The 16,207-nt window shown below is 37.9% G+C and overlaps 1 protein-coding gene across 1 annotated transcript in view; it reads right to left on the reverse strand.

The window, feature by feature from the left end:
- st14 (ST14 transmembrane serine protease matriptase) overlaps positions 1-16,207 on the reverse strand; it is a 41,326-nt gene that overhangs the window by 14,284 nt on the left and 10,835 nt on the right. Inside the window, exons 4-7 of the mRNA XM_057833698.1 lie at positions 15,064-15,134; positions 11,007-11,179; positions 8,171-8,206; positions 3,874-4,102 (exon numbers count right to left, since the gene is read on the reverse strand). Coding sequence (XP_057689681.1) covers positions 3,874-4,102; positions 8,171-8,206; positions 11,007-11,179; positions 15,064-15,134 — 509 coding nt within the window. The remainder of the gene's footprint in view (positions 1-3,873; positions 4,103-8,170; positions 8,207-11,006; positions 11,180-15,063; positions 15,135-16,207) is intronic.

Genomic DNA, 16,207 nt, shown 5'->3' on the forward strand with positions numbered 1-16,207 from the left:
TTTTGCGAGGGCTAGTAAAACTGCGATCATTCACTTGTCTTTCCTGTCCTCCCTTTTGGATGCCTATCAACGTCAATGGCACTGAATGAGTTCATTTCAACTGTTTTAGTAGGCATTTGCTGACATTTTTGTGTCTGATTTGCAAGCGTTATAATTTCTGTCCCTATTCCAAAAGGTATATTTCATACGAACATAACAAAAAAACACTAAACCAACAATGATACACAGTGACAACAGCATTTTTTTCCAAATAGAACTAAAGACTTATCGAAATGGTGATATATCGTGATACTTTGAATCCCAAAAGGTTATCGATATGCTCCTGTCAAGATTCGAGATATCGTTTTAAAAAGGTGTCAATATTAAAAAAAAAAAATCAAAACAAAACAAAAAAAAAAAGGAACCATCAAGTTGCTACCAAAATCGTCCACCATATTATTGTCTCTGTTAACTCTATGGCTGCCATTGACGGTGCTCGACACCCAATCCATTTAGACTGGGAAACGTTTGTTCATTCAAAACCAGAGCATTCACAGTCGTTCGGTCTGATTTTCAGGGCATTTACAGGCCACTTGTTGTTCATCTTAGGGCATTTACAGGTCATTTCCTTTTAATTCTGAGTCCCTGCCTATTCATTTGGGTGATTCCCAGGTCACTTCTTTTTCTGTAACTCAAAATAAACAGGAAGTGACGCATAAAATACCCCAAAATCAACAGGGGGTGACTGAAAATCAACAGGTAAATGACCTTAAATGGCCCCAAATTACCTCATTGCCTGGCATTGGCTGCCACTGACGGCCGTTTGAAGTGGGAGGGATGGCAGCGAATGAACAAATTCGTTCATTTACTGCCACCCTCCCAGTTCAAATGGATTGGATGTCTACTAGTGATAAACTCATTCCAATTCACAGCTTGTTTTTTTTGTTTATTAGTTGTTTGTAGAATATCTTAGAATGACTTCCTGACCAATGTATTGATAATCTTTGTATCGCTATATCGTCAGATCATCGTTATCGTGAGCTTTGTATCACAAATCGTATCGTATCGTGAGGTACCAAGAGGTTCCCACTCCTACAAGGGAAAGTCAATGTTTTTCTTTCTAGCATAAAGCCATAGACCACCATTTGGTGACTAAACAGCTCCTACAGAAACTGCACTGCGCAGGGAGCCGACCCAGGCAGAGTGTTGAGTTGGCTTTCATTGTGATTAATTCAAGCACAAACTGCGTTCAAACACCAGATTTAGGTGGAAAAAGGATGAAGGTTTTACTGCATACAAGCAGGCATGAGTGTCTCAAGAGTGATTTGGTTGAGGATACAAGGTAATTATTACATAAATTAGCACCATGTATGCACTTTGAAACATTGTGAAAAAAATGAATGGGAAAGATTAGCGTAACTTTCGCTTGAAATATTTACGCATAACTAATTACAACTCCCCGTTTTTTTTTGCTTTAAACCAAAAATCTAGACTGTTTTATGTTCATATCTACAGAAATTCCGGGATGTACACATTTATTTACAAGAACTTTCAACTTAAAAAGCTCCGTTTTGTCATGGCCGCCATGTTGTATTTTTTATCCATACACAATAGCGTAACTACGTTCAAATGATCAAGTAATTTTTGGCCAACTGCCCGATTATTGGCAAAAAATTTGTAATGTAGACATTTCTGCGTCCATACAATAAGAAAATTCGCCTTTTACGCGTTTTATTTTATTGCAACATTTAAATTTAAAAACGACGAGGGCCAGCTAGCCGGAAAGACTCGCTGAGGCAATAGTAACATCGAAATTCAACCTAAATAAGTTTTGATTGTCTATAGAAAATGCAAATTTTGCTTTTGTTGAGTAAAATTATGATGATTCCACATGATTTCCTCAAGTATTAAGTTGCTTGTGTGAAATTTAAGTGATTTATTAGCTGTTGAAAACTTGAACTAAATAAAAAAAAATTCAAGTTGCTATTTCGGGCAAAAACTATATGAATATTGCTATTGATCCTGAAAATATAGGTTATTATCTCTGCATTTGGTGATTTTTTTTTTGTGCCTCTAATGTATAATTTGAGAATTTTATAGCCATTTTAAGTTTTGACATACTTATATGAAAAAATAATCGGGATTTTATCAGGGAACGACTTTGAATTTTTTGATGTCGCTGCTCATGGAGACTCATAAATGACTAAGGGAAGGTGCCCGTTTTGGTTTTACGTCGCTAGCGGCTTAAAATTCAAAATTTTCGAAACCAAAGTTTTTGGAAAATAAGCCCCCTAGGGATCGGCCCCGAGCCCGGTGTCCCGTCAACTGATAGTGAAGTCCATGCTAAACCATTTAGGCCCATGTTAGAAAGCATTACCAAAAAACAACAAAAGGTTAAGAAATTTATATCAGCATCTGGACTTAAGTTTGGATGAATAAGAAACACTTAAATTTGAGGCATGTGCTTGCAGGATTCCTTTTAAAATATGTTTGAAAGTGACTGGTTAATTCTGAACAATTTCCCAGTTATTATGAGGGTGTGTACACTTGTGCAACCACATTATCTCTGTTTTCCTCTTGGAAATTTTGTAATTTATGTCACCAAAGGCTGGCATTTGAAGTGTGTTGCCCTTTGTTTGTTTGGTTTTCACAGGAACTGTAAATGTGAATATTGTTTCATGCCAACTTTTTCATTTTAAAAGAGCCGTGCAATTTTTGTATTTTGAGTTTTTATACAGGCATTTTGGTCTTTATATATACGGGAAAAGGTGTGCTGGGAGACAAATTGAGGGCTTTGCATTAAGCTTTCAGTCATTTCACTCTAAACATCAATGTCACAAACAAGATTGAAATGATTTAATTTGAAAATAAATCAATACATAAGCAAGGCGAGATGGAGAAAGATAAATAAGGAGAGATGAGATTGCTTTGGAGGAGACTCAAAGTCAAACAAGGGGTGTGCTATCAAAAGTTTTCCATGTTGTGCGCGGGTCTGCATGTGTAAGAATGAGAGCAACCATAACCATACACACACACACACGCACACACGCACGCGCACACACACACACACACACACAATTCCAGTCATATAACATCTTTAAAGACGATTATGTTACGGCTCTCATAAAACTCCCTGTCACCTTGGATAGAACTTGATCGCTCAATAGTGTTTGGAAAATGCTATGCATCACTTTCGGTGTATTCATTCTACAGTGGATTCTGAACGCAGGATTGCCTACAGTTTTAGCTAGTGTTGCATTCAAAGCCCCATCGTTTTGAGAATGAAATGCTTCCCCCACAGACCAAGTGCAATTACACACAGCAGTGTGGTAGGATTAAGGTTGGCACCCTTCATAGATTTGAAAGTAAAGGTCTTTTTGGGCCAACTCAATCTCACCGAGGTCGAGAAAGTTAACAATAAATGCAGCGCTGAAGGCTGCAGGGGCCAAAAAGGGGGGGTCTAAGGGGGGGGGGGGATCTTGTACTCACAAATCCAGTGAAAGGAATAAAGTGGAACATATTTTCCACCCACATCAAAACAGCTTTCATCCCTAAATCCCTGTGCAACATTTCAGTCAAATACAAAGTGATTCCTCATGGTTGTCCCTTGGGAATGCTGCAGGAGTACATTTCCTCTCTGTCTGATCTTCAAGGATAAATAAATTAGAATAACACTGGTTGAGCCATATTAAACAAATCCTGCTCAGAGATGTTTTAAGTCCAAACGAGAGTATCATTTATGTCAAGTGATCTGCTGATTCTGTATTTGAGTCCAATGCAGTGAGGCAACCATGCGCAGAATCCACATAGAAACGAACATTAATCAGTATAACATGTAGGCTTTGAATCACACATGTCATGCATTTTATTAATTTGCCAAAACCTGTCACTTACTCTGTGATTGCCTGGGAATCATCAGGACTCAAAGAATCATAAATGGAGACAAAGTCATCGGAGCAATCATCCTCCACATGGAAGAAAGGGAACGTGACAGAGATGACATTTGTGGCCGAGGTTCTGATTTGCCACTGACAGCGGGACTTTGGCGGGTAGCCGCTGGGGTATCCCGGAGATGAAAACGAGGACATCATTTCCCCAGCCTCCAGACGGAAGAAACATTCATCTGGGAATCACACATTGATTGCATGACATTCAGACTTAAACCTCTTCATACCTCCACTATTTAATGAGATCCAATTTAAGTACACATAAAAGTTTGAGGCTTCTTTCAAATGGAATCACCAACACAAATGTAAGATCCTGTAAGTGCAAACAGTAAAGCTATGATATTGTGAGACTCGACATGTGCCGATATGATATTCTGATGGTATGATAACCTTAAGCCAAAATATCACGGTTTCACGGTATTGCAATTACAGGTCTAAAATGTGTTACTTTGTTTATTTATCTGGGTGTAAAAAACTTTTCCAGTGAACAGAACTTTTATATTTCAAAAACATATGAGCAAATTGGAACATAAGTATAATGTTAAGTTAAAATAAATTTTAAAACATTAAAATAAATGCAGTCCTTTAGGTAAGCCTAAACCCACAGGTCAACATCATTACCATCAGAACAAAAAAAATGATTTTCTATTAACTCATTTGTTCTCAAAAACGTATATTATTTTATTCTTAACTGTTTCATTGTCCCAAAAACATATTTATACGTCTTTTACATTTTTTTTTTTTTTTTTTACAAGAGGCATCTCTAGGTTCTGTTGCACCTAAACTGCAATGCACAACGCTCAAAACTCATTTTAAAGCAATAAAGCTGGCCACTGGAGGGCAGTAGGACATTTTGTAAGAACTCATCTCCGGCCAAGAAAGGAACTGAAGAAAAATAGTCAGGAAACGGAAGTTGGAGTGATCTTGTGAGAATTTGAGAAAAATGTGGAGAACAATCAGAGAAAAAAAAAGGCAAATGACACTGGAGGAGTGTTTTGTGTGTAAATTAATTGTTAATTTGCGATCAAAAGCTCTATTTGTCTTGTTGTTTATGTTATTTTGTAAAAGGAAAACATATGTTTGGGATGTAACTAAAGCAAAAAATAGACGTGTAATAGTTATGTTTGAAATGTATGCTTTCACAAAAAGCTCAATTTCATTATTTTTTCATCAGAAATTGGAAAATTGCTCAAACTAAGCTATTTTCTAATGCCGATTTCTAAAGAATGGAAAAAGATATAACTAACTTTTTTTTCTGCTGAAAGAAGAGAGTCTAATCTTTCTTTTGGTGGGTTCCATGTTTATATAGCAATAGAACAGAATTTTCTGTGGGCCTTGCAAAATCAGTCAAAATCCAGTAAAACGGCCGGGAGCAAAGGACCTTGCTCCGGTAAAAATGGCTAGGAGTGAATGAGTTAAAAGCATGTCCGTATGACTTGTATCATGTTTAAATTATACACACACTCTTTCTCAACACAGACTGTTGCCAAAGAGAAAAAAACATGTTTTACCACTGCTAGACACACTAAATACCCTGGAGTTAACTCTCGTGGGAAACGTTCATGACAGTGTTAACTAACCTTTTAATTTTGTATAAATGCAAAATCATAGTGGAGGTATTGCCTCCTCCGCCGACACCCATGTTTTACATATCGGCTGGCCCTCCTCCTCTAAGCCGCGGCCACCTGTAACAATTCTGTGACCAAAGTATTCCCATACCAGCGATTTCGTTTTCTTCAATGGGGGAAAAAAATTCAGGAGTTTCACCTTCTCCAGCCATCGTATAGCACAGCTGACTCACTGATACTGAGCAACAACCGGTGGGGTAGCTTTGAGACTTACAGCTGCAAGCGAGGGATTTCTCCATGCAGTTTTGGGACAATAAATACCTAATACGTTAGGGATGGTACGACGGAAAAAATTGCTGTTTTGAAACCTTGAGGTCTTCATACCACTGTATACTTTGAAACCGATAATGCACATGTCTATGCAAGACACATGCAAAAGATTTTTAACTGGTTTTACTTTCTATGAAATTGATGTTTTTTGGTATGTGAAATCTGGATTAGTCTGGCAGGCGAAAAAAAAAATGTTGAAAAAATTATTCGGGACATCAGTACTGTAAATCTCAATAATTTTGGCCTTGTGCACAAAGAACAGGGTATTTCATTGAACCAAAATATTTTCTTATCAAAAAATGGGTTGTTTTGAAAACCTCCTACCAAAGTGAGGATTTGTGAATTCTCCGTTTAATGAATCTGCATGCATCAGTATTCAGTAGGGGTGTAACTGTACACAAAAATCTCGGTTCGTACCTCGGTATTGAGGTCACGGTTCGGTTAATTTTCGGTACAGTAAGAAAACAAAATGCAAAATATAAATGTGCTAGTTGTTTATTACACACTTTTGTGCTTTCAACAATAGGATCATTAGCCTATTCAAAGCTAGAATTCTGCTAAAAAAGTAGCAGGTATTTAAAGATAATCCAACAACAATTTGCCTTTCAGACCCCGTGTATTGGTCAGCTTTCTTTCTGAAAGAAAGAAGAAAAAAGAAGTCCTGTGCTAAAGAGAAAAGCAATCCCAATGACAAAGATTTTAACATGTATTTTACAAATGAAATGCCTCAATGAAACATTTTTTTTTCTTATGAACGGTTTTCAAAAGCTTTATTGGTGGATTTTCTCAATTTAAAGCGCCACACAGAAATTAATAAATTTAATTGTGTAAGCAGGATGTGTGCATTATTGTTATTATTTAATTATAGGTGTTTTAGCTCATTTCAATTTATTTTATTTAAATGGGCTATTATTTATTTTATTATGTGTTTATATTTTACAAATGTGATGTAGTATTCATTTATATTGTATATTTTATGTTGTATAACTTTAGTTCCTATGTGAATATTAGTTCCTACTTGTTTTGTTGTGGTAGGAGGATTTTGTATTGAACACGGGGCCGTGTTGGTTATTATTATAGCAGAGAAGACAGCAGTAAATCAACAAAGACAAGTCAAATGTGCCCCGATCTACCACTCAAGAGATCTGATGGACTCAAAAAGTAGGTTACGATTGCATATTAGTTTGAAAATCGACCGGATCCACCGTATTTTTACACGAGTGACTTCTGGTGTGCCAGATCCTAGCTACCGGTAGTAGTATTGACGCAGGAGGGCCGCGTCTCGCGTCAAATAATAAACTCTGCCGTTCTTTTCGCGTGCGTCGCGTTGAGCCGCTTCTGGGACGCATCTAACACGCAGCCGCACTGCAACTGGTGTGCATCGGCTGACTGACTCTAACGCCCGCGTTTTACTGCGTTCTCGCGGCGGCCACGCTGTCGCGCCGTTGACGTTTTTGTGTTATACAGCCCTACCGTGTTGGTCCTCATTATAGTAGAGAAGACGGAGTAAATATAATTTCCACAAAGAAACTGTAACCCGATCGACTCACAGCCTCGAAAAATAAGGGTTATATTACGTCAGAAACTCGTTCGGTACGCGTCCGTTCCGAACCGAGCACCAAGTACCGAAACAGTTCAATACATGTTCCGTTACGCCCTTAGTATTCAGGATTTTGCATTTCGAAATGTCACTACCTGTGAGGTAAAATGTTTTGACCTGACTTATCTATTTACATGCTGGCTTCCGAAGATGCAAGGATATTGACAGAGGAGCATGGCGGGAGGAGGGAAATTTTTTTTGTAGAAATGAGACAATCAATCCTTCATCGATGTGATTTCATGGAGAAGAGTTAATTAGTACCTGTGTGGCGGAATGATTACTGTAACCACAAATGTCCGCTTTATGCCTTATTTTTGAAATAATTGAAAAATTCAATTCAATTAATGAACGCTCTAAGGCTTCACAACCTTTGACGATCATTATTGGCTGACGGCACCATCAAAGGGCTATGACATTTATGCATAGGATACATTACAGATCACTCACTATAAGACAGCCACAGGAAGCTCTTTACTTCTTTAGAAATCCCTTTCCAAGTAAATACTGACAAATATACAAAGAACAAAGATTCTCTGTGCAATTGCGTAATTCATAAAGAAGACTAATGAAATGAGCGAGTAGAAAGTCAAAGAAGTCATACATTAAAAAAAATACAAATAAAAAACAAAAAACAATGGTGCATGGTGACAGACTGGCTTAAGAAAACATGCTGAGTGAACATCATACTAAATAAGACACAAAAATTATAGGCAATGAGTGATTGATATAGGACAGATTGTACTCACTGGCTCGGGGTTCCCTGGCCATGCGAGGGTCAGTAACTAGAGGCAGACAGAAGAGAATGGAAAATGTAAGAACTTAGGGGGGAAAAAAACAGAATGTGCCACTGACGCTGGAAGGCAACCAGATTTTGATGTAGAAGCCTAAAATATTTAGGTTAGCACATTTTCTGTTCCGTTCCCCCGCCTTTAGGGGACCGGCAATGCTGTGTGTAGCCCTTTCTGATCCATCTTACCTTGCCTTAAAGCAGCAAGCAATACATCTCTGCTTAAGGATCGACAGCAGCAACATCAAATCACACCCACAGAAATCATTTTTAAGAGAGCCAAACCCCTCAGAGTCACAAGGTCAGCTCTTGGCTCGTGGCCAGGTTGTGGACAAATGCATTTGGAATGGCAGGAAGACAGAATGAAGAATTATGTGCCTCACCAAACACGACTCAGCTAATAGCATTAGAGGGCCCAAACTGTATGAATGCACAATCTCAGGTGCAGTACAAGCAGAAAGGTCTCCTAGATGCCTTATCATCTCATCAGCAGAACTCCAAGTGAGCTCATCTAATGCAAAGCTTACTGCACAGAATAGTCACACTTATATGAGATGACAGTAAGCTTATTCAGGTCTGTATTCTCATTCTTTTATATGGCTGACTATTAGGCTCAAATACAGTGGGCATGCATGCAGGCTGACACTGCTGTCAAAGTGCAGCAGCACTTCTTGCCTAACTGCAAGCTGCTACACGGTCCATAGAAATAAGTTATCATTTTTGGGTGGCTGGTCTAATTTTTTGTTACATTAAACGCAGCACGAGTAAACAGTACAGGGCCCAAAAAGTCAGCACCTAAGAAAGCAAGCACATAGGATCATTTCATTAGATAATTAATGCAGTGATTAACATTCTTTAGCTTTATTAAAGGGAAAGAAAACATCTAGTGGAAAAGTCATTCATATAAAAAGGCAGTTGCTCAGAGTATTTAGGTATTTCTTTTAGCTCTGATCACGTAGAAAATAATCTTTAGCCACAGAAAATGACCACTTACGGGTGCAGCCATTACCTTATGTCAGTTCTACCCATACACATACCCACTGATAGCACAAGTGCATGAGATAATGGAATAATGCGTGTAATGTAACGAAAAAGCGCAGGCAATTTTGCATCCTCGCATTTGATTGGCTAAAATAGTGCCGCTGTTGTTAAAATGTTTATCACCATGTCGAGTGGCCACTTCCTGGAAATACTGGCTTTTATTTATTTTTTTCTCCACCAGTGTTGTTTTTATTAACGATGACAATAACGAGAATATTTCGTCAACGAACACTTTTTTCATGATAATGACGAGACGTAAACAAGCTAATGGCATGTTTTGGGAGACCAAAACATAACAAGTCTAAAGCCAGTTTTCGTCTGACAAGAATGAGACAAAAATGCACGACAATTTCCGTCACATGTTCACAATATGTGACATTTTATCTGTAGTTAGCCTGCATCGTAGCAGTGTCTGGTTGTGTCACTCATTTGACGTGCTGAGCCCCCCACACCACTCACCAGTGCAATGTCATCTCCACTCTCAAGGCTTGCATACATGGCAAGATTTGTTTTCTTATCTTGGTCAGAGAGAATATGCGATCATCACACATTATTCATTTATTTATTTATTTTTGGAGTAAAATGTTTTAATTCTAGAGACGAAAACATTTTAGTAAACATCGACTAAAACTAGACAAAATTAGTCTTGAGTTTTCGTCAACAAAAACTTGACGAAGACAAACACATTTTGAGATGACTAAACAATGACCAAGACTAATAAGAATTATTGTCCAAAAGACTAAGACGAAAATTAAAAGGGCTGCCAAAAATGATACTGTTCTCCACTATAACCTACAGCAGGGGTGGGCAAACCGGTCCTCGAGGGCCGCAGTGGGTCCTGGTCTTTGTTCCAACTGATTCAGCACAGACAGTTTAACCAATGAGGTTTCCGTGGAAACAAGAAGCACCGGACTGCAATCAACTGATTGCACTTGTAAGAAACCAGATTGGTGAAAGGTTGTCCTCATGATGAGTATGAACAAAAACCCGCACCCACTGCGGCCCTTTGGGGAATGGTTTGCCCACCCCTGACCTACAGTACTAAAGAAAAATAATTTTTGTGTCTTTTCAATAAAAATAAAAAAAATCAATCCACTCGGATTGATATGATAAAGGTGTTGTCTTTCTCTTTAACCTTTATTGATGCAGTGAATATACTGTAGCGTTTTACACCTTAAATATCCCATTCATAAGCCACATTAGATGCTGGTAAGAAATATGGTAATTTATTGAAAAGGGTTTATTTGACTGTGACTTAGAATTCCTTCCTGGACCACAATCTGCTCATTAGTTGATATGAACCACTATACCAACAATGGCCCAGATTGAAAAAGAGTAGAAATGTATGCAGTCTGATTAATTGAAGTTCTATGCCGCCCAACAACAAAGTTGTACAATGTTGAGATATTTTAGAAAAACTAATGCTCTAGCATGCCAGTGCCATCTGTTAAGTCAAGTACAATTTATTTATTTGCCGTTAATCACAACGCCTCAAAGCTCCCCACAGGCCCACAGTTGACCAAAATGATGACATTCCCAAAGCCAAATTCCCAAAAGGAAAAGGAAACTCAAACCTGGAAGAAAATTTTAAAATTAAGAGTAGGGACCGCAGATGGAGGATCCCCATTTAAGGATAACCAGGTAAGAATGTAATGCAGAGTGTCTAACTTTTATCACAGTGATAGTGCTATTGAATGATAGCCGTCCGACTTATTCAAAAGCATTATGTCAATCAGAAAACAAGTCATGCTTACATGTCGCCGTGATTTCACTGATCTTGATTTTACTTCCGCTCCTTGTTCTTTGCTGCTCCATTATTCCACTCTCCAAGGTCTCGGACACTAGCTCTTCAGAGAGCTCAGGCACAACCTCCCGGTCAGCCACTGGGACATCAAACCGAGACCAATAGTAACCTATCACACCCTCACTGGGGCGAAGACAGAAAAGGTGAAGCCAGTCAGTATCAACCTTAAAATTTTGAGAAAAAGCACTTAACAATCGGAGGATTAACCAATGCAAAATTGATTACAAAAAACAAAGAAAATCAAGAAAATGTGGTCTTATGCTGATGCCGCCATGTAGCAGTGACTATAAGTGCTAAACACTTAACGTTTTGTAATGCTACCGAAAAAACTAAAACAGAAGTTTTACAGAATTGATATTATTTTTCTAGTACTAACGAGATAGTGCAAAGCGCTTTGAGCGCCTTGAAAGGTGAAAAAGCGCTATATAAGTGTAACACCAACACCAACAACACAAACCATTTCACTTTGATTTGTTTGTGTAGACCGCTAATCCACCGGAGTTTGCAATCAAAGCTATCTTAGCAAAAGAAAAGAATGAACATAAAATACAATAGGCTGTCATGAAGTGAGGGTGACGAGATGAAGGGAAGGCGGTGCACATCCAGAATATGAGGCTCTGTGGAAATCATTAGATGACAACACACATTCATGAAATCATCTACTCTGCTGCCTGTAGATTCCAGCAAATACCATAGGCGGAGTTTGACTTTAGGGGCAGGGGGGGGCACAACACGTGATGACCCCGAAACGCAGTGTCAGCAATAAAATTAACTTACAAGAATATTCATAATAATAAGTTGATAATGAGCATTTATTGTTTCCCATCATTCTTGACGGAAATTCTAAATCAGGCTGCTGAGGCAATACTTTTCGCAAGATCGTCATCCACTGAATATGGAACGCCCGCCGGTGTCGTGCCAATGTGGTTACCCCAGTCAAAAACTGTATCCCCTGGGTGGAACCATATGGAGGAAGATTTGTGTCTTTGCATCAATCAAAATATATATTTTCAATTTTAAAAAAATAAATAAATAAAAAAAAAGTCGCTTCAATTAAAAAAATGAATGCAAAAATAAATTTGAAACTCAAAAAAATGCATGTGATTTTTCTTTGAATTTTGGGGGGGATTTTTTTTTTTTTTTGATTGAAGTAATGCTGATATGTGTTTGGGCCCAATTTTGGTTAGGACGTTTTTGTCTGTATTATTCAATCAAAAAGTAAGTTGCTTCAAAAAAATATATTTTCAAAAAGAAAAATCACCTCAATCAAAAAAAGAACAATTTCAATCATAGAAAATGTTTTTGAAAGCGAAAAAATATTTGAGATTGAAAAATTTGCATTTGAACACTTAACTTTTAATTGAAAAAGTTTGATTGAAGCAATCCTTTTTGTGTTTGGGCCATATTATCGGTAGGACATCTATTTCTAAATCATTCAATCCCCCCAAAAAAGTTACGTCAATCAAAAAAATATTTTCAATCAAAGAAAAACATCCTTTGGAAAAATAAAATTGTCCTCCCCTAATTTTTTTTTTTTTTTTTTTTTTTTTTTTTTTTTTTTAAATTATATGCAAAGCAAATGACCATCTAAGGTGCTAGTCTCATGATCTGTACGAAAAATAATTTTGACCCATTATAAAAATATATTTTTTCGTTCATTTCATTCAGTTTTGCTGCAGTTTTATTGCTTTACAACTTTTATATATATATATAGACCCTACCCACCGACGTCACAAAACCACGTGCTCGCTGTGTGGTTCCGCCCACTTGTCCGTCATTTTGTCTCTGTATTAGCATTGTTTTCAATTGATCGAGGAATTTAAAATGCATTTCATGGAAGACCCGGTGTTTTCTGATGCCGTAAACTCACTGGATGTGTTGCATAAAAGGCGTTATGTAGAAAAGCTTCGTTCTATACAGTCGCCAGATCCATATTTGATGCCCAAATCGATGTTTTTCGACCCACTGTCTTCGCCCTGTCTGCCTGACATCTGCTACGCTGATATTTACAATTATCTTGTCCACACAAAATCAGCCTATTCCCACGAAAATTTGAAAAACTTCAAGAGCTTGGAGGCTTATAAATACTTCGTTGCTGGTTGGGTGAAACAGGTCCTCGTTCGGCAGGAATCTATCTTGTGCTTGGAAAGGTGATTTTCAATTCAAAATCTTTTGTTATTGCTAACATCCACTGTCAAGTCTAATGTATTTCATGTCGTTTGTCAATGGAGTTAAGGCTTTTAATGTTTATATGGTTTAGCGATAGCACTCTCACTACATACATACGTGTATGTTGTCGGCGATTAGCCTAGCAATGATCTTAATTGTGGTTATTTGTCATCCCCGTAGACGAGGCCAGTTTCTTTCACTTGGTAAAAAATAACGATGGTGGAAGAAAGGGAAGTCACAAACATCTTGAATTTGAAACTATGTCGTACTACGTCGTATGTTGTCGGCGATTAGCCTCGCAATGATCTTAATTGTGGTTATTTGTCAGCCCAAAACCCTCTAAGTACATCTTAAATGCATCGTACCGGATATAAAATGACTACTACATAGTCTGTGGTGATTTTTTGGTGCCCAGTTTTCACGTCGAATTGCAGCCGTCCATTTCGCTCTCCTCTTTGGATCCCTCGGAATACGGTAAAACTTCAAGTCTCTCCTTCCATCTTCTCTGTTAGTGCAACCAACAGCCACACACGCCTTCACCATTTTGATTATTAATGTTAAGGAGCAGAAAAACACGCCGTAAATAGGAGAAATGTACGTAGCCGTAACAGGTTAACACTATGTTTTGACGGACAAGTGGGCGGTACCATTCAGGAGAGCGGAGCTGTGACGTCACGTGGGTAGGGTCTATAGGGAAGTCAATTTCATGCAATGACACTTTTCGGCCACCGGGGGGCTGGCCCCCCTGCCCCCCCTTAAAATCCGCTTATGGCAAATACATAGAGTGAAAGCGAACACGCCAATATCTTGATGAAATATTTTCAAAAAAGTTTTACTGTCCTTTTAATAATAGGGAAAAAAGTATGAATCCCTCAAAAAAACAAGGCCATACAACTAGGAGACTTTGAAAGAGGGAATAAATTCATCTTGGACCATAAGACTGGTTAATATACATCTAACCATTTTCTGCACAATTCATTCTGTTCAGGATTTTGAGGAGCTGGAGTCCCAGATTTCTTCAGGTGAAGGCAGACCAAAGTCTAGACCTAATCATTCACTTGACATTTAAGGACGATCTTTTACACACGTTCACACCATCACTGAGTGGCAATTAAACCACTGCAACATCTCTGACTCACAGGAAATGGCAAGAGGATAAGAGGTGTGCTATGACATACATGGTGTATTAGAAAAATGGCCCTGCTTCGGTGAGTAGGGAGGTTGCTCCATATCGTTTACGTAGAACTCTCAAATGCTCTGTGCACTGTGAGCAAGTGTGTTGTCAAGGTGAAGCAGCTACATGTTCTTCTGCCACAACTGTGCACTGAAAGAATCAAATGGCTCAGAATCTTTTGGTAGCTATGCTAGCCCACATCGAAGAGAATCCATTTTTACAGCTTTTCTCATTGTGATTGCTACTAATTAGTTGGTAATCCAAGGCATCTAATGAATACAGCTCAAAATGTCATCATATTTGTCATTATATTAGAAATTTTGAGCTGAATTACAAGCCCAGTAATATTATCCAAAATTATCAGTCAGCCTTGATTGATGATTAACTAGTTTCCAATGTTTACTTATATCACTAAAAGTATGAATAATGAATCACTGTTGTCTTTCATTTCATTTTATTTTACTTTTTTTTTTTCTTTTTTTTTAATATGTTTATTGGATTTGAATGCGTCTCAACAGGGCAAGATCAAGTTTGGCACATGCAATTGAAAAAATTAGATGTGAAATAAAAGTTGAAGAACATTTGAAATTCCTCGGCTTCAGTGTGAATGCGTTTGTATTTACTCTTTCCGTGATAAAAGCTACCATCCGATCACAAAACGTACCTGAAGGCTGTGACCACAGACTTGGTGTAGTAAGTAGCAAGCAATGGATCCTTCTTCAAATTTTCCTCTAGCTGTGTAAAGAAAGTATGTCTATTACGAAGAAAATAATGTACAATGTTTTGTGCCTACATTCGAATGGAAGTACATTAAAACACAAAGAATGAAAACAATTGTGAAACTCAATTAAAATGTCTTGCCTTCAGCCTATGTCAATCTCTAGAATATTAAAGGCATGTCATCTCTACTGTTAGCTAGCCTCAAGGAGATTACACTGTATGGAAAGGGCTGGAAAATAATAAACTCTGCACAACTCTATTAATGACAGAGGGAATACTGTTAAGGATACACAGGCTCGGCGATATGGTATACGTATATACACCTGCGGTCATACGTTTTGAGACTTTTCACCATTCAAATGAATGAGTCTCAAAACCTTTGACCAAGGGTGTAGTTGTGAAACAACTAGTTATACAGTGTATCACAAAAGTAAGTACACCCCTCGCATTTGTGCAGATATTTAAGTAAATCTTTTCATGGGACAACACTGACAAAATGACACAATGAAAAGTATTCTGTGTGCAGCTTATATAAAAGAAATAATTTATTTTCCCCTCAAAATAACTCAAAATATAGCCATTAATATCTAAACCCCTGGCAACAAAAGTGAGTACACCCCTTTGAAAAAAAATACATCCCTAAATGTCCAAATTGAGTACTGCTTGTCATTTTCTCTCCAAAATGTCATGTGACTTGTTACAGGAGTGCTGTCAGCATTGCTGCAGAGATTGAAGAGGTGAGGGGTAAGCCTGTTAGTGCTTAGACCAGGGGTCCCCAAACTACGGCCCGACTTTTTTCGCCAATAGTGTTATTTATTTCCTGGCTTTTTTTTTGTGAAGAACCCAGATAGTGTTATTTCGTTATTATCGATTTAATTAATAGTGGTATTATTATCTTATATTATATTATTATTATTTTTATTTTATTTACTTTTGTTCCGTGAAGAATCCAGAAAGGGTTATTTGATTGTGGCTTTCTAAAAAAACAATAAATTTTTACATTTAGGCACTCCTGCAATCGTCACACCTTTTCTGTTACAAACTGACCCCCGGCCCCTCATCAGAGAAGGGTAAAGTTATGTGGCCCT

Source organism: Corythoichthys intestinalis, chromosome 4 (assembly GCF_030265065.1).
Source record: "Corythoichthys intestinalis isolate RoL2023-P3 chromosome 4, ASM3026506v1, whole genome shotgun sequence".
NCBI classification, from domain to species: domain Eukaryota; kingdom Metazoa; phylum Chordata; class Actinopteri; order Syngnathiformes; family Syngnathidae; genus Corythoichthys; species Corythoichthys intestinalis.